This window comes from Meriones unguiculatus, chromosome 4 (genome assembly GCF_030254825.1).
Source record: "Meriones unguiculatus strain TT.TT164.6M chromosome 4, Bangor_MerUng_6.1, whole genome shotgun sequence".
NCBI classification, from domain to species: Eukaryota; Metazoa; Chordata; class Mammalia; order Rodentia; family Muridae; genus Meriones; species Meriones unguiculatus.
Genome location: NC_083352.1, coordinates 76593708 through 76619531, shown reverse-complemented (window position 1 = coordinate 76619531; position 25824 = coordinate 76593708). Strand labels below are relative to the sequence as shown.

General features: G+C 48.0%; 1 protein-coding gene across 5 annotated transcripts in view; it reads left to right on the top strand.

Annotated features, from left to right (window-relative positions):
• The window catches only part of Hip1 (huntingtin interacting protein 1), a 125413-nt gene that overhangs the window by 82552 nt on the left and 17037 nt on the right, over positions 1-25824 (top strand). For 4 of the 5 annotated variants that reach the window (XM_021649325.2, XM_060382202.1, XM_021649327.2 and 1 more), the window contains 17 exons: positions 104-165; positions 3960-4100; positions 8532-8589; positions 13136-13211; positions 13293-13433; positions 14549-14646; positions 16770-16842; positions 17665-17848; positions 17926-18014; positions 18842-18958; positions 20247-20348; positions 20565-20708; positions 21438-21573; positions 22715-22801; positions 23141-23248; positions 23326-23462; positions 25559-25669. In XM_021649325.2, the coding sequence (XP_021505000.1) occupies positions 104-165; positions 3960-4100; positions 8532-8589; positions 13136-13211; positions 13293-13433; positions 14549-14646; positions 16770-16842; positions 17665-17848; positions 17926-18014; positions 18842-18958; positions 20247-20348; positions 20565-20708; positions 21438-21573; positions 22715-22801; positions 23141-23248; positions 23326-23462; positions 25559-25669 (1864 nt within the window). Of the gene's footprint in view, positions 1-103; positions 166-3959; positions 4101-8531; positions 8590-13135; positions 13212-13292; positions 13434-14548; positions 14647-16769; positions 16843-17664; positions 17849-17925; positions 18015-18841; positions 18959-20246; positions 20349-20564; positions 20713-21437; positions 21574-22714; positions 22802-23140; positions 23249-23325; positions 23463-25558; positions 25670-25824 lie in introns of all 5 variants that reach the window. The other variant, XM_060382200.1, reaches the window with a different exon arrangement.

Here is a 25824-nt window from a genome sequence, read left to right as displayed (position 1 = left end):
TGCCTAGCAAGTGCAGGGTCGTGGATTTCAGCCCCAGTGTTGGGTTGGGGCTTGAAGGAGAGTTAGGCCTATAGACTTTAGTTTCTGTTTCTTCTTGTGTCAGTTTTCAGCTCACCGTGGAAATGTTTGATTATCTGGAGTGTGAACTGAACCTCTTCCAAACTGGTAAGTCTCTTCCCTCTTAGCTGAGACAGACTGTGGTGAGAATCAGTCTCCTGATTCCCAGCCTGATTCTGTGTTGTCCAGCTGGTCCAGACCCTTTGTTGGTCGTTTGTTAAAAGTCTCTGTAGCACAGGCCAGCCTCACACTCAAGCAGTCCTCCTAACTCAACCATTTGAGTGATGGGATTACAGGTTTGACCACCACGTTCCGCTGTCTGAGCCCCTGTCTGTCATTGCTGCTTAACAGAGAGCGTCAAAGCAGAGCTGTTACACCAGCCTTTGCTCTCTCCTTGCAGGCAGGGCCGGAAACTCCTGCACATTTTTGAAGTTAGTTTTTTCATATCAGATAGAGAGACCGGCTACTCTGCCCTTCCCAAAGAACTTCCTGACCTCCAAGTGCCCAGAGGCTGTTTTGCCCTTTCTGACAGTCTTTGGATGGTGGTCACAGTTCCCGCCAGTCCTGTCTGATTAGAGCTGGTAGGTTACCCAGGCATGTTTTCTGCTAAGAAGTGTCTGTCTTGAGCTGGGGACACAGCTCAGCTGGTTGGGTGCTTGCCTAGCATGTACACAGCCCTGGGTTTGTGCATAGAACTGGGTGTCACATACTTGTAATTTCAACACTTGAGATTAGAAGATCAGAGACATTCTAAACTGCTAGCAAAATTGAGGCCATGTCAAATACTATCTCAAAACAAGAGAAGCAAAACAACAAGAACAGCAACAAAAAAAACCAACAAAAGAAAAAAAAAACAGGAAAGGAGGTACATGCCTGTAATCCCAGCACTAAAGGAGGCAGAGGCAGTTGAATGTCTATGAGTTCGAGGCCAGCCTGGTCTACAAAGCAAGTCCAGGACAGCCAAGGCTACACAGAGAAACCCTGTCTCAAAAAAAAAAAAAAAAAAAAAAGCAGGATTTATAACCCCTACCCAAGAACTACAAGTCAGAAGGCAGAGACTGGTGGCAGATAGGGCTTCCTGGCTAGCCAGCCTAGCCAACCTAGTGAGCTCCAGGCCAGTGAGAGATACCAACACCCAACCCTACCCTGACACCCGTACTTAGATTTGTTTTGTTTTGTTTTTTGAGACAGGGTCTCACTGGTTCTCTGACTGTCCTGAGCCTCACCCTGTAGACCAAGCTGGCCTTGAGCTCAGAGAGATCCACCTGACTCTGCCTCCTGAGTACTGGGATTAAAGGCGTGCCACCACCACCTTGCTAACTTTTTAAAATTATGTACGCTTGTGTGTCTGTGTGGAGGTATGTGCACATGAGTGCTGTTGCTCAAAGAGGCCAAAAGAGGGCATCAGATCTCCTGGAGCTAAAGTTACACATTGTTGTAAGTCACTCTGTCCCATGTGTGTGCTGGGAACTGAACTTGGGTCCTGTGAAAGAGCAGTGTGCACTTTTACCTACTGAGCCATCTCTCCAGCCCCAACAACCCTGTCTTTAAAAACAAACAAACAAACAAACAAACAAACAAAAAATAAACAGAGTGGAAGCAACTGAGATACCTAAGGTTGACCTGGCCTCCATATGTACAAGCCCCCATGTACATCTGAATGCAGAATGCACACACACACTAACTCATTCACTCGCTCACTTGCTCACTCACTCACTCTTACCCACAAAGCCAAAGCTGAAAAGCATAGCACAGGTGCTCTTGAAGTGCTTGCTGGTCTCATCAGACCAAGTGAGACACAGGCAATCATAACCATAGCACTTCATGGAAAAGCCTCCGGAATCCCAGCCAGGCTGAGAAACTTGTCTACAGTCATGCTGGAGCTGCTGCTAAGGATCAAGGGGCATTCCCAGAAGGAGGTGGCGGTAGTTGTGATTTCTTGTCAGGTAGGAGCCTTAGGAAGCCAGTTGACACAGATGTCTGTCTTTCAATGACAGCTGCTTCTAATTTGTGTCAAGAAAAGCTGTCTTTTAATTAGGGTGGTTCCAGTTTATTGGTGTTCTTTCCATCTCTCCATCTCTCTCTCTTCCACCAGAATAACCCACTTACAGGGTCTGTGCAGACCAGGTGAGGGCTCTGTGCTTATCCGAAGGAAGGTCCACACATGTGAGGACATCAGAGAAGTCAGGGACCGTGGGCAGCCAGTGCAAGAAAGACAGTCAGCCCTGACAGGGGTTGGGGGAGGACCTAGAGCCCTGACAGGTGGGGGGAGGACCTGGAGCCCTGACAGGGGTGGGGGGAGGACCTGGATCCTGACCAGGGTTGGGGGAGGACCTGGAGTCCTGACAGGGGTGGGGTAAGGATCTAGAGCCCTGCAGGGCAGGGCCGAGGACCTGGAGCCCTGACAGGTGGGGGAAGGACCTAGAGCCCTGACAGGGGTGGGGGGAGGACCTGGAGCCCTGCAGGGCAGGGGGGAGGACCTGGAGCCCTGACAGTGTGGGGGGAGGATCTAGAGCCCTGCAGGGGTGGGGGAGGATCTAGAGCCCTGACAGGGTTGGGGCAGGACCTAGAGCCCTGACAGGGTTGGGGGAGGATCTAGAGGCCTGACAGGGTTGGGGCAGGACCTAGAGCCCTGACAGGGTGCGGGGAGGACCTGGAGCCAGGCATCCAGTAGCTGGGTATAGAATGATGTAATGTGGTGTCTGGAGTGCTTCACAGCAGAGCATCTGGAGGCCCTGCCAGGCTGGGGGACTTGTGTACAGTCACACTCCTGTAGCTGGTGATGTTCGCCTAGCATATGGGAACCCCTGTGCTATAAACCATGCATGGTGAGATACACTTCCCCCAGAACCGAGGAGGTGGGGGCATTAAAAAAAAAAAGAAAATATGTTGATTGTTTCTGATCGGCTGTGGCAGGTCTTTTTTGGTTTGGTGTCTCTCCCTACAGCTCTGGTTAACCTAGTACTTGCTGTGTTGACCAGGCTGACCTCAAACTCACAGAGATCCATCTTCCTCTGCCTCTCTGGTGCTGGGATTAAAGGTGTGTGCCATGGCTGCAGGTCATATGTTACTAAATCTTCTTCCTTGTGCTTTTCATGAGCAACGTAGAGCCTCTCTCCTCTCTCTCTCTCTCTCTCTCTCTCTCTCTCTCTCTCTCTCTCTCCTGGTAATGGCACACCAAGGCTCTGGCCATCAGGAGCCCATTGATGACCACATGGCCTTAGCACACTGTTTCTTGGCCATGTGACCACCTTCGAATGACTTAGGATGTATTTCTTTATCGCTCTGGCGGGGATGGATAACCTTTCTCAGGATTATCATGAGTGTTAAATGAATCACAGCCACACCATCGCCACACACTTGTCCTCCAGCACTTGGGAGGTTGAGGTGAAAGAATAGAGATGCAAAGTCTTAGCTAGGCCATATAAAAAGATCCTATACAAAATGAAATTACAGAAATTACTAGGACTGTAGCATTTACCTAGGATTAGGGAATGGCTCAGTGGTAATGGCTTGCCTAAAATCCCATAGAGGTGTTACAGGCATGGCTCAAGAGTGGAGCTCTGGCCTAAAATCTTCCAGGGACTGGGGATATGTCTCAACAGTAGAGCTCCTGTCTAAAATCCCCAGTGATAGTAGAGTGCCGCCTGCCTAGAATCCCCCAGTAAGGGGATGGGGATGTGGCTCAGTTGTAGAGGTGATGCCTAGTATCCCCCAGTGAGGGACTAGGGTGTGGCTCAATGGTAGATCACCCAGCTTTCATATACAAAGTCCTGGGTTCCATTCTTAGTACCACAAAAACATAGAATACACACAGAGAATATATCTTGGTTGTATATCATGCCCCAGTTCTCCAGAGATTCCTGCCTCACTGTGGTCTTTCTCCCCATCGTCCTCCACAGTGTTCAACTCCTTGGACATGTCCCGTTCTGTGTCTGTGACCACAGCTGGGCAGTGCCGCCTCGCACCACTCATCCAGGTCATCTTGGACTGCAGTCACCTCTATGACTACACTGTCAAGTTGCTCTTCAAGCTCCACTCCTGTGAGTACTATAGCCTCAACCATTTCATGTGAGCTTTAGGCTGGGAGGAGAGTCACAGCCTCTTCAGGTTCCCAGAGGCACGCAGGCAGCTCACTCAGAACCTTTAGCCTTTTGCTGTGCTCCAAAGGGCCTGGGGGTCCCTGTTATCTGAGAATGAAGGGGAGTAACCCAAGCTTTAGATTGCCCATTTCAGCTCCTGACCTTTCAGTCCTGTGTCTTAGAGTTAGGATGGTTGTCTCTGTGCATCTCCAGCTCTACCATGTCTCCATTCACCAAAGATACCGTGTTCTTAGACCCACATGAAGGACAACAGACCTACCTGACCCACACCTGCATGAGCTCATAGAGTGACCTCCAAAGCATCTGGCAACCCAATCCCTTATGACAGACAGAATTTTATGGAGAAATGAAAAATAGAAAACAGCTGCAGGGCAAGTGTAGCTCAGCAGTAGAACACTTACTGAGAACTCCCTAAGTGAGGTTTATGGTACAGCCTTTGGCTAGAATCCCTCAGTGAGGGGCTGGGGTGTGGCTCAGTGGTAGAGCACCTGCCTAGAATCCCCAGTGAGGGGCTGGGGTGTGACTAGCTGTTGAGATCTTAACTAGTATGCATAATGCCCTGAGTTCCATCCCTGCAGTGCAGAATAGTGAACTATAGCTGGGCCTGATGGCACATGCCTGTAGTCCCAGCAGTTTGGAGGCAAAGGTATGAGGATCTCTGCCACTTCAAGGCCAGCCTGAGGTACATACTAAGTTCTAGACAAGCCTTGTTTACATAGTGAGATACTTTCTTTAAAATAAATTCATAAATAATTCACAGCTGATTCTAAACAAGAGCGGGCTATGTTTTGCCCAGGTGGAGATCCCTACTGTACCCTAAATAAAGCATGCTTTGAGAGCTGCTGGTTTGCAGAAGTTCTTGCCGTTCTTGCCCTGGTTTAAAATGTGGGCACTGTGGTGGACTGGCAGGGGGTTAGGGATAGGCAAGTGGCTCAGGGGACATACACTGGCCACCAAACCTGATGACCCACATGATGGAAAGAGAGGACCTATTGCACAAGTCAACCTTTGACCTTCACCCATGCACAGGGGTGCAACTGCATGGGCGTGCACACACATACAATCAGTCATTCAAGTTTTTTAAGTGTAGAAGAGCAGGTTACTGCTGTGTTTGGATAGGTCTTTGGTATAGTTCAGAATCTCCATTTGTAAGTACAGATTCCCCAGATGAAACTGTTGGAAATTCTCCCGCAGGGGTTTTAGGCAAGTGTGCCATCACTGCGTCACTCTCAGCCCCTCATTGTCGTGGGCGGTGATGGCCACCCGAAAAATGCCCACAGCATGATGGGAAACCTAAGAACTTATAGGTTCCTGGGATACTGTCAGAATGGACACTGTTCTATAGATTTGAGTATGGATCTGTATGTTCTATAGATACTGGGTTTGATAGTTCAGACAGGACAAGGGAGTGTTTTAGATCTATAGAACAGTGGTTGAGGGGGGGGGGGTCGTGCCTAGAACCCCACAACTTTAGAAGTTCAAAAAGAGGACTGAAAATTTCTTGTCAGGTAGGGCTACATGAATCCAAGGCCCGCTCAGTTGACATAGTAAATCCTTGTCTCAAGGAGAAAAGATAACATTAAACTTGAAAGAGTGTATGTGCACACCCATATACAAACAGGTGCCATCAAAACTGTTGACCTACAAGTAACTTCCTGGTTGTAGTTTTTGTTTTTACAGTTTTTTATTTCATTTATCTGTGTGTTTGTTCCCTGTGTATGTGCTCACACACACATGTAGAGGTCAGAGGACATGTTCAGAAGTCAATTCTCTCGTGTGAGTCCCAGGGACAAAACTCAAGTCACCAGGCCTGGCAGCAAGTGCCTGTACCTGGAACCGTCTCCTCAGCCAAACGTGGTTGTTTGAGATTAGACAAAAGAAGCAGTCACTGATGAAGCTGTGGTCATTTCCATCGAGGGTGACTGCACTTTGCTGTTCCAGGATCAGAAGGGTTTGGTGCCACAGGGCGTGACTACGGGAAGCAGAGAGGGTGGACCAAATCCCAAAGGGAAAAGAGCCTGTTGCTTAGAAACATCGTCTACAGGCAGAGAATGTAGCTCTGTTGGCTGAGGGCTGGCCCAGTGAGTGTGAAAACCCGTGTTCCCTCAGCACCACATGAGCAGGGCATGTGGCACACACCTGTGACCTCAGCCCTTGGGAGGAGGAGGCAGGAGAATCGGGTCAGCTTGGATTACATGGAGAGACGGGCAGCAGTTAAGAGCATGGGCCGCTTTTCCTGGCGCCCTGCGTTTCATCCTCAATATCCACGTGGTGGCTCACAACCATTGATGACTCTAGTACCAGTAGATCCAGCACCCTCTTTGGCCTCCTGAGGACATTTTATTCACATGGTTCACAGACACACATGCAGGCCAAGCATTCATGTCCACAAAAATAGTTTTTTAAATAGTTAAATAAAAATAAACACCAACTACAGGTGAACTTATTTTTATTCACTTTATATTTTGTTTTGTTTTGTTGGTTTATTTGAAAAAATTTTATACATACTACCTTGTCCTTAAACTTAGAATGTAGCCTAGGTTAGCCTTGAGTTCCTAACCCCGTCTTAGGCAGTAGGATTACAGGCATAAGCCACCAAACCCAACCCTCTCTTGGTAATGTATTAGCATGAAGTTTGACAATAATGAGTTTGTATTGATACTTTTTTGTGTGCTGTAAAGGAGTATAGAGCCTTGTGTGTACCAGGCAAGCACTTTACTGCCAAGCCACAGCCCCAGTCCCTCACTGGGGGGTTCTAGGCAGGTGTTCTACCACTGAGCCACACTCCAGCCCCTCACTGGGGGATTCTAGGCAGGTGCTCTACCACTGAGCCACACTCCAGCCCCTCACTGGGGGATTCTAGGCAGGTGCTCTACCACTGAGCCACACTCCAGCCCCTCACTGGGGGATTCTAGGCCAGTGTTCTACCACTGAGCCACACCCCCAGTATTTTATTATATACTTTCAGCTAAAGTCAGTACTTTACTTGGTTTTCCACCATTCTTACCCAGTTTTCTTTTTCTAAGATGGGATCCTGTAACACTTAGGTCATTGTTTCTTCAGAGGCTCCCAGTAGCTGTGACAGCTTGTCAGACTTCCTTTGTTTAAGACCTCTATAGGTTTGAGTTTGGATTTGTTTGTTTGTGTTTTTGTTTTGTTTTTTTAATGGAATCTTTCTCAATTAAGCTTTTCTGGTATTAGTCTCATAGTGTAACTGAGATGAAGGGTTTGGGAATAGAAATTAAGTGCTATTTCTATCTTCTGTTTAGTTTTATCTTTTTTGGTTTGCTTTTGAAACAAGGTCTCTGTATGTAGTCCTGGCTGGCCTTCAGCTCTCTGCCTGGCTCACATTCATCACTTTCAGTAATAATCATTTAGACATAAACCCTGTGATTGTATCACTCACTCAAAAACAGTTAAAAACAAAGCTTGTCGTCACAAGTTCAAGGTCAGCCTAAGCTACACAAGAGGTTCCAGGACAGTCAAGGCTATAGTGTGAGACCATGTCTCAAATACAGAAAAAACACAGCACAGTGGCAGGGTGTGTTGTTCTGGGTACAAGAGATGCTGAGGCTGGAGGTTGGCTTCCATCCAGGAGTTCAAGGCCAGCCTGGGTAACTTACTAAACTCTGTCAGAAAGAGGAAGGGTGGGAGGAGAAAAGGAGGGAAGGAGACTGGGGAAAGTTCATGGGGTCTGAAAGTAAAAGCTGGTGCTGTGGATCTGTCCTCAGCGTTATCTTCTGACCTGCACACATGCACTGTGGCACTTGTGCACATACATTCTAAAGCAAAATGTAATTTTTAAAATTGGTGATAAAAGAAATCAAGCCAGGTGTGTTGGCAGTCGCTGGTGATCCCAACACACACGACGCTGAAGCAGGAGGTTCATGAATTCAAGACTGTGCTGTAGAACAAGACCTTTTCTCAAAATACAATAAACTAAAAACTGAGTTTTGATTCATAGTTAAAATGTGTAGCCAGAATCCCATGGTCTGGGATGTGAAGGAACCTCAGAAAAGCACCTCTGAAGTCAGGGGATTGGCCCTGAGGGACAGCTTGGGCAGTGTCACAAGCCACACCTGAAAGCCTAGGATGAGTCCCACCCCTGTAAGAGAACTGGACTTCAGCTTGCTCTCATTAGTCCTCCAGTTTGGTGAAGCCACGGGCTTCCCCTGGGATACAAGCTCCATCCTCCCAAGCCCAGAGCAGAGAAGTAGAAGAATGCAGAGGCTGAGTACCCCGCTGTTCCTGTGGGGCTCCCTTAGTTACCCAACCTCGGAGCATCTCAGCCAGGAGTGCCAGGGGGAAGGCTGGCCCTTCTCTCAGCTCTGGTCTCCACATACTCACGTAACTGCTACCGATTTCCTCCAGGTCTTCCAGCTGACACCCTGCAGGGCCACCGAGACCGTTTCATGGAGCAGTTCACAAAGTAAGTGGCCCTAAGAAAGGGAATGTAATCCAATCAAGAAGTCCTATTCGGGGCTAGGGTAGAGTGACTGCTGCACAAGGGTGAGTGTCTGCATTCAGGTTCTCAGCATTCACGTAAAAAGCCAGGCATGTAATGTGGGAGATGGAGCCAGGGTAACCCCTGGGGCTCAGTGGCCAGCCAGACTAGCCAAGCATCGAGTTCACCCTGTGGTATTTCTAGTTTTTTTGAGGAACCTCATCCTGAGTTCTGCTAGGGTGGTACGACTTTCCCCTCCCACCAACAGTGTATTAGGATTCTTCTTTTCCCATATTCTCACCCTCATGTTTGTTTTCTTGATGACAGCCGTTCATACTTCAGAGAGAAAAACTCTCAATGTAGCTTTAATTTGCATTTTCTTTGTAGCTAGAGATAATTGAGCTGTGTGTGTGTGTGTGTGTGTGTGTGTACATTGTTTTAGTTTCTGTTGTGATACAATACCCTGACATAAGGCAACTTAAGGGCAAAAGGGTTTATTTGAGGTAGAGTTCCAGGTTACCGTCTGCTTCAGGGAATTCAAGACAGGAACTTGAGGCGTCTAGCTGCATCACATCCAAGAACAGAGAGAGAATGAATGTCTGCATGCTTGTTACTCAGCCAGCTTTCCCTCTTCCAAGGCGCAAAGCCAGGGGATGGTGCTGCCCATGGTGGGCTAGGCCATTCCACAGCAATTAAGGCAATCACGACCATCCCCACAGGCCAACTTCATATAGACAGTAGTACCATGATGAAACTTTTTCCAGATGATTCTAGATTGTGTCATTTTCCAGATGATTCTAGATGATTCTAGATTCAAACTAACCTTCGTGGTTCACTTGGTATTTCTTGGGAATTGTTCATTTGTGAGACAGCCATCTTGACCTTGTTTGTTCTCCCTGTTAACTTCAAGTTTGACTGTGGCTGGTACTTCACTCATCTGTTCCCTCAGGAACATTCAGAGGACACACAGGGTTGAACTAACTAACCCCCCATCCCCCCAGTTTCCTCATTCCTCTGGGGAAGCCTGGTGTCAGTCCCGTGATGAATGACTTACTAAATCCTAGGAGACAGGCCCTGGGGCTGGCTTCCTAGAATGTGAACTTCCAGTAGCTTGCAAAAGCACTAACATCTATTGCTGTTGGCACCAACCCAGGGAGACGGGACGTGTGGCCAGCTCATTTTATTTCCTTCCTTTTTTCCCCAGCTTATGAAAACATCTCCTGTTAGTAGCTGCTTCATTTTTTTTCTTCTACACAGAGGTGAATATTCTCAGGGTCTCGCTGTCCTGGAGTTCAAGGAAAGCTGTAGCAGTGTCACAGGGACACTTAGATCTTGGGGTCTGATTGAGGCTGTGATGAGCCTGGGCAGGGGCTGGTTGATGGGTGAGTGAGCAGAAGTTCCATGATGCAACTAAAGACTGCTGGAACCTTGGCTCCTCCTTAGCTTTCTTGCTTTTTGCTGTTTTTTACTCAGACTAGAGGCGTGGCAAGAAAGGAAGTGCTTTCTGGGGCTGGGCTTCTGGCTCAGTTGTATAGTGCTACCTAAAGTGCGTGAAGCCCTGGGTTCTAACCGGAGGCAATGTGGATTAAATAGTCTGGGTGAGTGGAGGTGAACAGGATGGGGTGGAATAGAGGGAAAAATAATAGAACTGAGAAGATTGGAAGGTAAAGCAGAATGGAGAAGAACGGAATAGAATAGAATAAGAATAGAATGTTAGTGTTCCAGTGACCATAACAAAATACATGACAGAGCTGATTAAGGGAATTTGAGGGTGTAGTCTATCCTAGTATAGAAATAATGGTTTGTCTTAGTTAGGGATTCCATGACTGTGAAGAGACACCATGGCGACTCTTGTAAAGGAAAACATTTCACTGGGGCTGGCTTACTGTTTCGGGGCTTTAGGCCGTTATCATCATGGGGAGATGCATGGCGGCAGGCAGGCAGGCATGGCGCTGGGGAGCCTGGAGTTGTGTATGTGAATCCGCAGGCAGCAGGAAGAGAGTGTGAGCCACTAGACCGCGTCTGAGCCTCTGAGACCTCAGAGCCCATCCCTTAGGGATGCACTTCCTCCAAGGCCACATCACCTATCAGTGCCACTCCTTACTGCATACCACGAGGTGGCAGGAGCTGGATAATGTCTGCAGTTGGGAAGCAAAGAGATGAATGCTGGCGCTCAGCTCACTTTCTTTGTAATTATTTTTATTTGATTTGATTTTTATTTGTTTATTTATGTTTTGTTCTTTTGAGACGGTTTCTCTGTGTAGCCCTGGCTATCCTGAAACTCATGCTGTAGACCAGGCTGGCCTTGAACTCGGATATCTCTGCCTGCCTCTGCCTCCTGAGTGCTGGGACTAAAGGTGTGTGCCACCACAGCCCGGCTTTGCTTTCTTCAGTCCAGGATTCCAGCACATGGCATGGTGTTACCCACATTCAGGGTGGATATTCCCGCCTAAGTTAACCCAGTCCAGGAACTACATCATAGACATGTCCAGAGTTTGTTGCCATGATAACTCAGTCCCATCAAGTTGACAATCAAGATTAATCATCATGAACAGGAAAGCATAGGACAGGGTGGAATATGAGGCTGGAGACATGGCTCAGTAGTTAAGAGCATTTGTTGCTCTTGCAGAGAACCCAACGTTTGGCTCCCAGTTCATATACCAGGAGGCTCACAACCTCCTGTGACTCAGCTCCAGGGGACCCGTTGCTCCTGCCCTCACACACACATACCTTCATGCACGCACACACACTTATAATTAAAAAGAAGGCCCGGGTATGGTGGCAGACATATTGCAATCTGGCAGAGGAAGAAATAGGTTTATCTCTGAGTTTGAAGCCAGTCTGGTCTACATAATGAGTTCCAAACCAGCCAGAGCTACGCAGTGAGACCCTGTCTCAAAAACAAAATTAAATTTAACATTTTAAAGAAATCATTTTTGAAAGAAAGAAAAGAAATAGGATAGAAGTAAACTGAATCATTTAGACTAGAGGAGAAGAATATTGGTTTTCTCACGGCTCTTTCATCCAGGGTTAGGGCATGGTTTAGACAGGCCATGCCTCCACGCAGGGTTAGGGGACCCACCTAGGCCTGGACTTTGCTGACTGTAGGTGCTTGGACCCTGTCTACTTGAAGCTTCTGGTCCAACAGGGTGATCAGTAGTTCTAAAGCCAGAGGGATTCACTGAGAAGGTCCTCATTAGTCAGTAAACTTCCTTCCCTGTTTCAGTGGCCAGATGCCTCACAACTTTGGAGAAAATCACTTCCCTTTCATTTTCCTCCAAACTATTCCTAGGAAGAGAAATCTGCCAACAGCCACGGGGAAATGAGTTTGGGGGTTTGGCTTGTTTTCTGCTTTTGTCATTGTGTCAAAATGCCTGACAAAAGCACTTGAGGAAGGAAGTCTTGACTTTCATGGTTTGAGGGTCTAATCCGGCATGGTGGGAATGGCATGGCTGCAGGAGCGCAGGCAGGAAGCTGCTGCTCACCTCAGTTCTCTTCACAGTAAGCATGTGTAGACCGGAAAACAACTTGAGGGAATCAGTTCTTTCTTTCCACCTGGTGAGACCCAGAGACCCTCAGGTTATCAGGCAGCAAATGCCTTTACCTTCTGAGCCTTCTCAAAGGGCCCGCTTTCTCCTTACTCAGCCCAGAGGGATGGTGTTAGCCAAGTTCATGGGGAAGGAGGGTCTTCCCACCTCAGTTCAGCCTCTCTGGAAACACCAGGAGTATGTCCCCAGGGTGATTCTAAATTTCATCAAGATTGGCCATCTCTAAGATTGTCCAGCCATCAACAGGATCTGTAGAATTAATTACTCTTTTCTCAACACTGATGACTGAGAACCCACTGTGAAGACCTCAGTCTTTGTTGGGCGTGGTGGCACATGCCTTTAGAAGTAGGTGGATCTCTTGAGTTTGAGGCCAGGCTGGTGGACACAGTGAGTTCTGGGACAGGCAGTTCTATCTACACAGAGAAACCCTGTCTTTATTATTATTATTTATTACAATTTACTTTGTATCCTGGCTGGGCCGCCCCTCCTTCGTCTTCTCCTAATCCCACCAAGAAACCCTGTCTTGGAAAACAAAACAAAAATACCTCAATCTGTAACATCATTTTTGAAACTTCATGTATGTGTGCGTTCACGCACATGAGAGGGAGAGAAATAAATAGATCAGTGAGAGAGATGGTGTGTGTATCTGAGAAAAAGAGGGGGGTGGTATTTGTGCCATGACAGTGTGCATGTGGCAATCAGAGGAGGGCAACTTTATGGAGCCGGTTCTCTTTTTCCACCTTTATGTGGGTTCCAGGAATCAAACTCGATACACCAGGCTTGCTTCTTTCGGTGGCATGGTGCCTTTACCCACTGGGCCATCTCCCTGGCCCGATAGTATCATAATTGAATCCTGGCATCTGGAGGACAAACCACCCAAGCTTTTGCCTTTGAGGTGGATAGAGGGTGGGAATGCTGGGGAGGTCCTCCCGAGACTGGGACCAGCCACACCCAGCACCCCTGAAATCATCCTGCACTCCCAGGTTGAAAGATCTCTTCCAGCGCTCCAGCAACCTCCAGTACTTCAAGCGGCTCATTCAGATCCCCCAGTTGCCTGAGGTGAGTGTGCCTGTTGGGCTGTGCCTGTTGGGCTGTGCCCGGTGGTTGAGCATCCTTTAAAGCTATGTTCCACTTCTCCAGAATCCACCCAACTTCCTGCGCGCCTCAGCGCTGTCAGAGCACATCAGTCCTGTGGTAGTGATCCCAGCTGAGGTGTCGTCTCCAGACAGTGAGCCTGTCCTGGAGAAAGATGACCTCATGGACATGGATGCCTCCCAGCAGGTACAGATTCCTCGAGAGAGGAACTTGGCCCGTCCAGTTGCCCCCAGGATAGACAGAAGGATAGGAGAGGCTCCTAGCTTGGGGTGTCTGCTCTGCATAGGTCTGCTCGATTTTAGTATTTAGATGGCATCTCACTGTGTTCTCCATGCTAGTCTCAAACTTCTGGGCTCTTGAAATCCTCCTGCCTCTGCCTCTAAGATGTGCAACTATGAGTGCGTGCCACAGTGCCTAGCCAGGCTCCTCTTTCTCATAACCAAGTAGGAGCAAATGCTGAGCTCCCTGCACTCGGCCTCCTGGAGGGCTCATAGCTAGGTCTCGGCCAAATCAAGAACACAGATTCTTGGCACCAAGCATGGTGGTGGCTCATACCTCTAACCATAGTAGTTGGAAGGTGAGAGCAGGCGAGGAGTCCAAGGTCAGCTTTCAGTCACTCAGCACATCGTGAGGCCCTGTCTCGAAACACGAAGGGCTGGAGAGTAGGCTCAGCCGCTCAGAGCACTTGTTACTCTTGCAAAGGACCTGCATTTGATTCCCAGCATCCACAAGGTGGCTCACAACCATCATTTTGTTTTTTGGAAACAGGGTTTCCTTGTGTAGCCCTGGCTGCGCTGCACTCACTCTGTAGACCAGGCTGACCCCAACCTCACCGAGGTCCGATGCCTCCTCTGCTAGGATCAAAGTGCACCACCATGGCCTGTCTTCACAACCATCTTTAACTGCTCCCCCCCTTCTGACCTCTTTGAGCACCAGGCACACACATAGTGCACAGACATACATGCAGACGAAACACTCATACATATAAAAATAAATCTTCTGAAAAGTTTTATTTAAGTACAAAGGAAAAAAGACAGACAGGAAGAAAAGGAGTCAGGCATGGCAGCACACACTTGAACTCTAGTACTCAGGAGACAGAAGCAGGCAGATATTTCTGAGGTGTGGGCCAGCCTGGTCTTATAGTGAGTTCGAGGCCAGCCAGAGCTACATAGTGCACCCCTGCCTAAAACTACAATAGTAAATTGCATGACAGCCTCCCCATGCGCCTCTCCGCCACCCAAAGAATTTTCTAGGTCTCTGACTTGTCCGTTACCCTTCCCCAACCCTGCCAATCACTGCAGAATTTGTTTGACAACAAGTTTGACGACATCTTCGGCAGCTCATCGAGCAGCGACCCCTTCAATTTCAACAATCAAAATGGCGTGAACAAGGACGAGAAGTAAGTCCACACTGGGCGGAAGTGTGTGGTATGAAAATGAGATTAAGCCACGGTCTGTCTTGCAGCAGTTACCCAAGTGGAAGGAATTGTGTGTGTGTACGTATGTGTGTTTATGCCAGCAGTCATCCTCAGGTGTCTTCCACAGATGCCCTCCACCTCTTTTGTTTGTCTGGTGTCTGACTTTGTGTCTATGAATGTATTAAGTGTGTGTTTGAGTGTATGTTTGTGTATACATGTGTGTATTTATATGTCTATGATTGTGTGTGAGTGTGTATGTGTTTGTATATACATGGGGGGCATTTTATATATATAATTATAGAATTATAATATGTTTATATATTATTAATTGTATTATATATACATACACACACGTGTGGGGGGAGCTAGTGTACTTGCCTATGCATGTAGGTGTAGAGGTTAGAGGTCAAGGTTGGATGTCTTCCCCTATTGTTCACCACCTTTTTTTCTTGTGTGTGGTGTGTGAGTGTGCATGTGCACACGCATGCCCACATGCCCATGAAATCCAGAAATAGGTACAGTTCTGAGTCATCCAACAGAGGTGCTGGGAACTGAACCTGGGTCCTCCACAAGAACAAGGCGCTCTGAGCTGCTGAGCTCTGGTACAGCGCTTCTTTTAAAAAGTTTTGTTACTGTTTGTGTATTGGGTTATGTGTTGTGAGTTGGGATGTGCCAAGTGTGCACATACAAGCAGAGGACTTTATGGAGCCATCTTTTCCTCCACTTGTGTGTGGGTTCCAGGGTCTAACTCAGGTGGTCGGGCTCGGGCAAGCACTTTCCCTACAGAGCCACCTCACCCACGAAGAATCCTTAATAACCGGGCTTTTTAGAAAGCATTTAAGATGCAGCTCAGTGGGCACTCTGACCGAGGGTGCTCAAGGCCTGAGGTTCAATCTCCCGACTAAGAAAGCGGCCAGGGCTAGAGAAATGGCTCAGTAGCCAAGAGCCCCTGCTACCTAAAGTTCATTTCCAGCACCCACATTGAGTGGCTCAAAACAACCAGTTATAACTCACAGGGTTTCAACACCCTCTTCAGGTCTCCAAGAGCACCTGTACACCTGTGCACATACTAACAGGCAGAGAGACACATACATACATTTAAAAAGTTCTCTTAGTCTCTTACCCCCTCTCCAGACATGACCGTCTGTATTCCAGATCAGTAACTGTGTCCCTGTGGGTTTCAGGGTAAGATGCTGAATGTTTAAGGTGCCATCTCCCTAACCCCAACACCTGGCACTACCCAGAGCACAAAAACAAGAACAAAAACAATTTTTATTTTATTTTATTTTATTGTCTATGGTTGGTTGGATCTGTGGGTCAGAATATAATGGTAAAGATCAACCATAATTGGTCAGGTATCCAGGTGTTGTTGGTTCCAGAGTCACTCCCACAGACAGACCCGGATAGGAAATCAGCCACTGTTTGAGACTCCTTCATGAATTTGTGCTGGAAGGGAGTTGCTGCATGCATGCTGTGACGTTAGTATATAAGTAAGAGGACAACTTAGAGGAATCAGTGTTCGACTGTATGGTCCCAGAGATCTAACAAGGACTGTCAGGCTTGATAAAAGCATCTTTACCCTCTGAGCCATCTTACCAGCCCCCATTTTTCTGTTGTTTAGGGAATAATGAGAAGAATAAAAGTGGTCAGTATAGATGCAATTTTTTTCTCTCAAAATATTGTATATATTTTGTATATATATTCAGTCTGCTGAATGCACAGATATAGAACCCACAGATGAGAAAAATTGACTGTAAGATTTATATTGCAAAGAATTATTACTATTCACGGGCCAGAGATGTGGCTCGTTTGTAGCACTCAGGGACACCCCAGGACCACATAAACCAGGAACACTAGCCTATGTCCGTAATTCTGGCTTGCCAGAGGAAGGAAGAGAAGGAGGAAGGGAGGGAGGGAGAAAGGGAAAGTGTCATTTTCTCATGGCTATTTGGCAACAAAAGGAGATTTATTTTGTTTTTGGTTTTGTTTTCTTTTAAGAGAATGGCCCCAAATTAACATAGACTTTTACCTCCTTTTCCAGTCTCAGCTTCCGTGGAAAAGAGGGGCGGGGCGTAGTTACACCAAGCCTGTTCTTCTCTTCTCAGGGACCACCTGATTGAACGCCTGTACAGAGAGATCAGTGGACTGACAGGACAGCTGGACAGTGTGAAGACTGAGGTGCATGCTAAGATCCACCTGCGCTTGGGTTTCAGCAGCATGTGGCGCATGTCTCATGATGCTGGCTGGACTCTACCCGAAGACAAGTTAACCAACAGATATGCCAGAGTCGATCAATCTGGTCATCTCAGGATCTCACTTAGGATTTCTGTCATAACATGTGACTGCAGGGTCCAGTTATGCTGGTCACCAGTGTCCCTGAGAGCTGTGGTTATGGCTTGGCCATCAGACGGAGATGAGAAAGACCAATTCTTCTCATAAGAGTTCTCCTTCAGAAAGCTTGATGCTGGAGCTCAATGATAGATCACTGGCTGAATCCTTCAGAAGGGCCACAAGTGTGTTAGAGTGCTTACCTAAAATCCTTCAGTAAAGGCTAGAGGCTATGCCCCAGCACTAGAGTACCTGCCTAGAGAAAACCAATGATGGGCTAGAAATATGGCTCAGTTGTAGAGAGCTGAGCTAAAATCCCCTAGGAGGTATGGCTCATTGGTGGAAGGCTTGCCTAGAATCTCCCAGAAAAGTACTGGGAATGGGGGTGCTGAGAATCTCCCAGTAAGGGGACAGGGGTGTGGCTCAGAGTACAGCCACTGGCCTAACAGGCTTCCTACCCAGAGCACAAAAACAAGAACAAAAACAATTTTTATTTTATTTTATTTTATTGTCTATGGTTGGTTGGATCTGTGGGTCAGAATATAATGGTAAAGATCAACCATAATTGGTCAGTGCCAGCAATGAGATAAGTAGCTCCTGCCCTGCCCTGCCTGGCACCCCCATGGGGTAGCTTCACGGTAGCAGGGTCATCACCCTGGGTCCCTCCGACAGAGCCAGCGGGCCATGCTACAGCTGAAGGGCCGAGTGAGTGAGCTGGAGGCAGAGCTGGCGGAGCAGCGGCACTTGGGGCAGCGAGCTACAGATGACTGTGAGTTCCTGCGCACGGAGCTGGAGGAGCTGAAGAGGCAGCGAGAGGACACAGAGAAGGCGCAGCGCAGCCTGACAGAGATAGAAAGTGAGGGGCGGCGCTGGGACTGAGGTGTGGGGACCCCAGCCAGGCCACAGGCCTCATCTTGGCCTTTCCCAATACAGGAAAGGCCCAGGCCAATGAACAGCGGTATAGCAAGCTCAAAGAGAAGTACAGTGAACTGGTTCAGAACCATGCTGACCTGCTTCGGAAGGTAGGAGCTTTGGCCCCTCTCTAATCCTTCCGTGTACCCCAGGAGATACAGTGCAAACCTCAGGAGTTTCTCCAAGCTGCACTTCTAATTATTCCTCTGTGTGTGCAGTTGCTTGGGGATGCCAGAAGAGGGCATCAGATCCTCTGAAGCTGGGGATACAGGCAATTGTGAACTGGGAACCAAAACTGGGTCCTTTGAAAGATCAGTACATGCTCTTAACCAGTGAGCCGTCTCTCCAGCTCTTAGACTCCCATTTCTTGTCCCCAAGTCTTCTTAAGTTCTTTAAGTCTTCTTCAGTTCTGTCTTATGGGCCAGCCATGCTTAGAATTACCTCACATTTGAGTTAGGCATAGTGAGTCGTGCCTATAATCCTGTCAGAGCGGGGAGGGGCAAAATCCTGCCTCTAAAAGAAGCCAGCTGTGGTGCCTCATGACTTTAAACCCAGCCCTTCAGACCAGCCAGGACTAAATAGTAAGATCCTGTCTCAAAAAATAAATAAGTAGGCGTACTGTCTTACATTTGCAATCCCCAAACTGAGGAAGCAGAGGCAGGAGGATTGCTGGCAGTCTGAGGCTAGCCTGGGCTACTTAGTGAAAACCACTGCATCAGACAACCCCACCCCTACCCATCTGTGTGTTTTTGTAAATACCTAACAGTCTAAGATCTGAAGGTCATGGCTTGATTCTGGCTCCCTCTGAGAGGAAAAGAAAAACCTTCTCCTGTGTCTGCCTCCTTGTTACTCACAGTCTGGTAGAAGTCACTGATGCTAGAAGGAAGGTGTGATTTGAGCCTAAGGGATGTCAGCTCAAAACAGTCTCCCCTTTCAGAATGCAGAGGTGACCAAACAGGTGTCCTTGGCCAGGCAAGCCCAGGCGGATTTGGAAAGGGAGAAGAAAGAACTAGCCGATTCCTTTGCACATGTAAATGACCAGGCCCAGCGGAAGGTGAGCAGAAGAGGCACTTGGGTGAGAAGGGAGGTGACTCCTGGAAGGGGCTTTCATCCGGGCTATTGTTGCATGTATATATTGTGTGTGTAAGCATGCACATAACCACATGCATGCTGAAGTCAGAGGACAACTTGTGGGTTTGGGTTCTCTTGTGGCACCATGTGGATCCTAGGGTTGGAACTCAGATCATAACCAAGCAGCAAGCACTTTGAGCCCCTCTGTCCTCCTCTGAACCCCATAAACAGGCTTTGGGGCAGGCTGGATCAGGTCTTCAGCATATGTTCCATGGGTGGTTTCCAGGAGGCCTTTGGGGGCTACCCAGAAGAGCAGGCGCTGGGGACTGGCCCTGTCACTCGGTTGGTGGAATGTTCACCTAGCAGGCTCATCTAGGAGGCCGGGTTCCAGCTCTAGTATCACATTAGCCGGGCATGGGGGTGCATGCCTGTAACTCCTCTTGGGAGGTGAGGGCAATTGGAACAGACATTCAGGGTATCCTTGGCTATACAGCAAACTGAACACCAGCCTGGGCTACTTCAAACCCTGTCTCAAGAAAGGAAAGGGGAAAATAAATAAATAAATCTACTATTTGTTATTATATTGTTATAAATGGTGTTATTATTAATGGCATTATTAATTATAATTAATATTGGTGCTATTATTACTTAATATATGATATAATATGTATAACACATTAGATATATAACATACAAATATAGCATGATTATATATTAATGTTGCTGTTATTAGTTAATAATATATGATATGATATAATATGTATAATGCATTATACATATATAACATACAACTATAACATAATTATATCAATATTAGTGTTATTATTAGTTAATAATATATGATCATACAATATGTATATCACTATAACATGATATGATAATATAATGTGTATATATTATACATACATAACATATACATATATAACATAATTATATAATCACTAGTATGATTGCCATAGTATTCCTTAATACCATATTAATTGTATTAATTATCATTAATATTAGTGTTATTAATGTGTTGTAGATAATTATTAACGTTGACAAGCACATATGTAATATTTTTTTATGAATTCCTACTAATGGCTAGTAAATTAATCTTTGAAGAGGAAAGGTCTGGGTTATCTCCTTGTAGCCCACCTGGTACGTACACACTTGTAACTGAGAACCAGTGGCTTGCACAGTCTCAGTCAATAGCATAGGACATGGATACACATGCTATTCCATCTCGTGCTTCCCCAGCTCACAGAGCTCTTGTTCTGCTTCTGTTTCAGACTCAAGAGCAGCAGGATGTACTCGAGAACCTGAAGCATGAGCTGGCCACCAGCAGACAAGAGCTGCAGGTCCTGCACAGCAGCCTGGAAAGCTCTGCCCGGGTGAGTGCCCCCTGACCTCCGCCCTCTGCACCAGCCCTTCCCCTGAGCCTGCTGGCTGCAGTTGTCATCCACACATGTTTTTTGAGGGCAGTGTTAGGTGTGTGGAGGAGATGTGACCTTCTGCGCTTTGGAGCCAGGAGGTAGGTCTGGAGTCCTAGCGAGGAGACTGTTTAATTTCCTCAGTTTCTCTCTGTTTCCATATGGTGACCTCTGCAGTCAGAAGCCAAATGGCTGGCCCAGATCTCCGAACTGGAGAAGGAACAGGGGGGCCTGCTGACTGCCGCAGCTCAGAAAGAGGAAGAGCTATCAGCCCTCCGAGACCAGCTGGACAGCACCCAGCTCAAGCTGGCCAGTGCCCAGGCAAGTGACAGACATCCACTGGGACACTATGGAAGCCAGAGATACGCTGGGAAGGGTTTGAGGCCACTGGGCCTAATGGCTAAGGACACAGTTCCTAAATCCATTTGCCTCTTTTTGTGTAAGAGGAAAATCATGTGAGCTGGGGGCGTACCTCAGTAGGCTTATCCAGTTTATATGAGCATGAGGCTCTGAGTTCAGCATCAGCACACACTGTAATCCCAGCCCGCACCCAGGAAGTGGAGACAGCAGGAGCAGGAGTTCAAGTTATGCTCAGCTCTCTTAATACTGAGTTTGAGGCCAGCCTAGGACACATAGGTCGCTGCCTAATAAAATGGAATAAAATAGGGGCTGGAGAGATGGCTTAGAGGCTCAGTGGTGGCAGTTCTTCCAGAGGACCCATGTCGGGTTCTAATTATCTCCAGAAACACTCTCCCAGACACAGCCCGAGGTGTGCTTTATTAATCCAGGGTTCTCTTAACCAAGGCCACAGAGTTAGCAGTCCTCAGGAAGTAATTTGACTTCCACCCTAGTAGTGGAGGCAGGCTTCTGGTCCATTGTAGGTGTCTGGGGACCAAGGTCAGGTATTGTTTTCTTTGTGGAACTGACTGACTTGGATCTCATTAGTGCCACAGTGAGAGGCCAGGAATCCCGGTGTGGTCTCAGGTTATATGCTGCTATGGCTCACTGAGGTTTGCCTGGCTGACTCTCACCTCTCGGGGCTTGTTCTAGGAAGCCACGCACCAGCAGGTAAAGGCCCAGAGGGAGACCCTCTTGACAGCAACCAGGAAGGCTGCCGAGCGCGAGATACAGGAGGCGCTGGGCCAGCTGGAAGAGCCTGCCATCATCAGCTGCGCAGGGTCCACAGGTCAGTCTTCAGCTGTCCACCGGCCGGGCCCAGCTGCCTGGCACTTCTTGTCCATGCTGAATCCCACAGGCAACGTAGCTCAGGAGCCCCTGGGGTGTACTTGGTCTCCATCCTAGGTCAGTTAAATCAGAAGTTCTATGGCCTATGCCTGAGTCATTGTGACTTCTCAAGCCAGGACACCCGGTGCCTTCGTGTACCTGTCACTGCTGTGTCACTCTGAGCATAGCACCTGACCAGAACAACTTAAGGGAGGAAAGTTTCATTCAGCTCACAGTTTCAGAAGGTCCTCAGTGAAGAGGAAGGCATGGAAGAGCAGCTCTGTTCATGGCTGTGAGAATATATGGTAGAGGCTGCTCCCAGTGTGGGAAGCGGAGAGCAAGATAAGAAATGGACAGGAAGAGCAGACCAAGATCTGCCCCTTGTGACCTGCTTCCTCCCAATAGGTTCTGCCCCCAACATTTGCATAGCTTCCCAAAGGAGCACCAAAGCTGGTGAACCAAGCATTGTCATATGAACTTATACTTGGGAGGCAGAGGCAGGGGGATCTTTGTAAATTCCAGGATAGACAGCTATATAGTGAGACCCTGTCTCAATAATAATAATAACAATAACAACCATAATGTCATGAGCTTGTAATAGAGACTTAAGATTCAAACTTTATAGTGTGCCGTGCCCCTATCATGAGCAGGACCCTGAGACAATAGTGAAGTGAGACTCTGAGCTGGGGACATGGCTCAGTTGTTAGAGTGCTTGCCTAGTGTGCACAAAGCCCTGGGTTCTAGTCCTAGTACCATGTACCCTGGGTATGATGGTACATGCCTTTATCCCAACACACTGTGGAAGGCAGCAGGAAGATCAGAAGTTCAAGGCTATCCTTGGCCACATAGTGAGTTCAAGGCCAGCCTGGGTTATGTGAGACCCTGCCTCTAAAGAGAAAGACAGACAGAGATAAATTATGTACATCACATCAGAACCAGAATAACCAGCAGCCTGCTCTCCCTTCCTCTCTCCTTCCCTCCCTCCCTCCCATACTTAAGGAAAAGCCTATGGGACAGGAACTCTCGCCCATCAGTCCACCCAACCTAGCTGCTTATGTAGCACAAATTTTAAGAGATCTTGTTCTGTCTTGTTCTTCCCTCAGATCACCTTCTCTCCAAAGTCAAGTCTGTTTTCAGCTGCCTTGAACAACTGGAAAAGAACCGCAGCCGGTATCTGGCGTGCCCCGAAGGTAAGAGCACCAGAGGACATGTACTCTGTCACAAGAATAACCAGGCCAGGCTCAGATGTACAAAAGGGAGCTGGAGATATGGCCAAGTGGTTAAGAGCACTCAGTTTTGCTGAGGACCTAGTTCGGTTCCCAACACCCACTCACTTCAGACTGCTCACAGCTGCCTGAAACTGCAGTTCCAAGGGATTTGTCACCCCCAGGGCTATCTGCATCCAGGGGCACATATCCCTAAAGAGGTGTGTGTCTGTGTGTGTGTGTGTGTGTGTGTTTTAAGTAAAATCAACCTAAACAAAGCAGCACTCACCACTAGGCCTGACATTTTATTTCTATTTCCTGTAGATATCGGTGACCTTCTGCACTCAGTAACCCTGCTTGCCCACTTGACCAGCGACACCATCATTCAGGGGAGTACTACCAGCCTCCGGGCCCCACCAGAGCCAGCCGACTGTGAGTACAGAGTAGAGAGCACACCCCTGAGAACAAGGAAACGGGAAGCGCTTAACGTCTGTCTCTCCTGCCTACAGCTCTGACAGAGGCCTGCAGGCAGTGTGGCAGGGAAGCCCTGGCCTATCTGTCCTCCCTCGAGGAAGGAGGAGCCATGGAGAGAGCTGACAGCACAGGCCTGAGGAACTGCCTGGACAGGATCAGGGCCATTGGCGAGGTATCGTTAGTGATATGGTTTGCTTTTTTTTGTTTGGTTGTCTGAGACCAGGGTTTCGTGTAGCCCAGGCTGGCCTCGAATTCTCTATGTAGCCAAGGATGACCCTGAACTCCTATTTTCTTGTCTCCATCTCCTGGGTGCTGGGATTTCAGTCCTGGACTTGGTTTATGAGGTGCTGGGGACGGAATGCAGGGCTTCACTTGTGCTAGACAAGCACTCTACTAACTGAGCCATGTTCCTAGCACTGTTTGGTCTCTTATAGACCAGGCTAGCCTAGAACTTGCCAAGAATAACCTTGAACAGCTGGCCCTCTTGCATCCACCTCCCGTGTGTTATCACGCCTACCCAGAAAGTCGTGTGTGTGTGTGTGTGTGTGTGTGTGTGTGTGTGTGTCTATGTGTGTGTGTGTGATGCGCTCTCTAATATGTATGCCAGTGTGCTTGCTGATACATACCAGAAGAGGATATCAAATGCCCTCGATGGCTCTACCTAGTCTTTTCCTGCTGGGACACTCCCTGGACATGAGACTTTTGAGTCTTCTCTGCTGAACTGAAAGCCAGCTTCCTCCACAGACCCTCTGTCTCTGTCCCACTCAGGCCTGTGCCAGATGCTTGGCTCTTTATGCCAGTGCTGGGATCCAAACTCCGGAACTCATGATTGTGCAGCAAGCCCTCTTACTCGATGAACCATCTCTCCAGTCCCAGAAAGTGACTCTCATGCCAAGTATGAATGCCGCTGCATTGTCAGGGAATCAGTTATGCAACCCCTAGTCCTTTCTGCAGATCCAGCTTGAGTCTAGAAAGACTAAGGGCTGAGGACAACACACATTCTTGTTTCACTTTGAAATAGGATCTCACCATTTACACCAGAGCGCCTCTGGACTCTGTAGATACATATGCATGTATACCTGCACATATGTATAATCATCTACACACGTGAACATGCACACACAATGAATGTGTAGTAGGTATTTATGGAAGTACAAAACTGCATGAGTTCTGTGCAAAAGAAAGTTAAGAGCAGCTGTTTGTGTTCCTTGCACTAGAGCTGAAGCAGAGATGTACTTCAACAGTCTGATGACTGGGCATGGTGGTGCCTGCCGGTGTCACGCACTTGGGAGGCTGAGGCAAGAGGACCAGCAGTTCAAGGCCGTTGGGGCTGCATAGGCAGTTTGAACCTGGCTTTTTGAAACCCCATTTACAAAAATAAAAATAAAGCTGGGTGGTGGCGGTGCACGCCTATAATCCCAGCCCTCGGGAGCAGAGGTGGGCAGAGCTCTGAGGCCAGCCTGGTCTTCAGAGTGAGTCCCAGGACAGCCAGGACTACACAGAGAAACCACGTCTCAGGAAAAAAAGGGGGGAGGGGCAGGTGTGGTAGCTCACACTCTTAATCCCAACACTTGGCAGCAGAGGCAGGTGAGTTTGAGGCCAGCCTGATCTACATAGTGAGACCCTGACTCAAAGACAAAAACCCTTCCATTAGTAAATACAGTTGATACCTGAGACAGCGGAGTTAAGGCAAAAGCAACTGAAGGGAGGGCTTGTTTTGGCTCAGCTTTTGAGGCTATGGTAGAGGCCTGGTGACAGAGCGTGAGGCAGCTAGCCACATGGCATCCACCCTCAGGAAGCAGAGAGAGATGAATGCTAGTGCTCAGCCTACTTTGTCCTTTTCATTCAGTCCAAACCCCAAGTCCATGGGATGGTGCCACTTTCTCTCAAGTGAGTCTTCCCAACTCAACTAACCCAGTCTAGAAACTCCCTCACAGGCATGCCCAGAGGTCTGTTTCCATGGTGATGCTAAATCCCACCAAGTTGACAATCAAGGCTAATCCTCATAGGGCCACCATAACTGTAGCTGAGTGACTCTGTAGGCAATGGTGGCTTCCCAGTTGGACATGCTTCTGGGTATGTGCAGAGAAGGGGGGAACAAAACAAAAAGTTTTGAAGTGAGGTTACAACATTGACATATGGAAAGTTCCAGGTGGGGTCTGTGACAGATGGTGCCTTCCATGCCTTACAGAAGGTTTCCATGATAGGGCTAAGATAAAGCAAAGAGATGGACCAATTGTCTTTTAACCTCTGTGATGCTGCCCACAGGAACTGCTGCCCAGAGGCCTAGACATCAAGCAAGAAGAGCTTGGTGACCTGGTGGACAAGGAGATGGCTGCCACTTCAGCTGCCATTGAAGCTGCCACCACCCGGATAGAAGTAAGAAGATTCTGAAGGATTTCCCAGAGCAACAGCTCTGTGGCTTTCCTCTGGCAATGCTGCACCTTGGGAATGACTTAGAGTCTTCTGTCAAAAAGGAAGGAAGGAAGGAAGGAAGGAAGGAAGGAAGGAAGGAAGGAAGGAAGGAAGGAAGG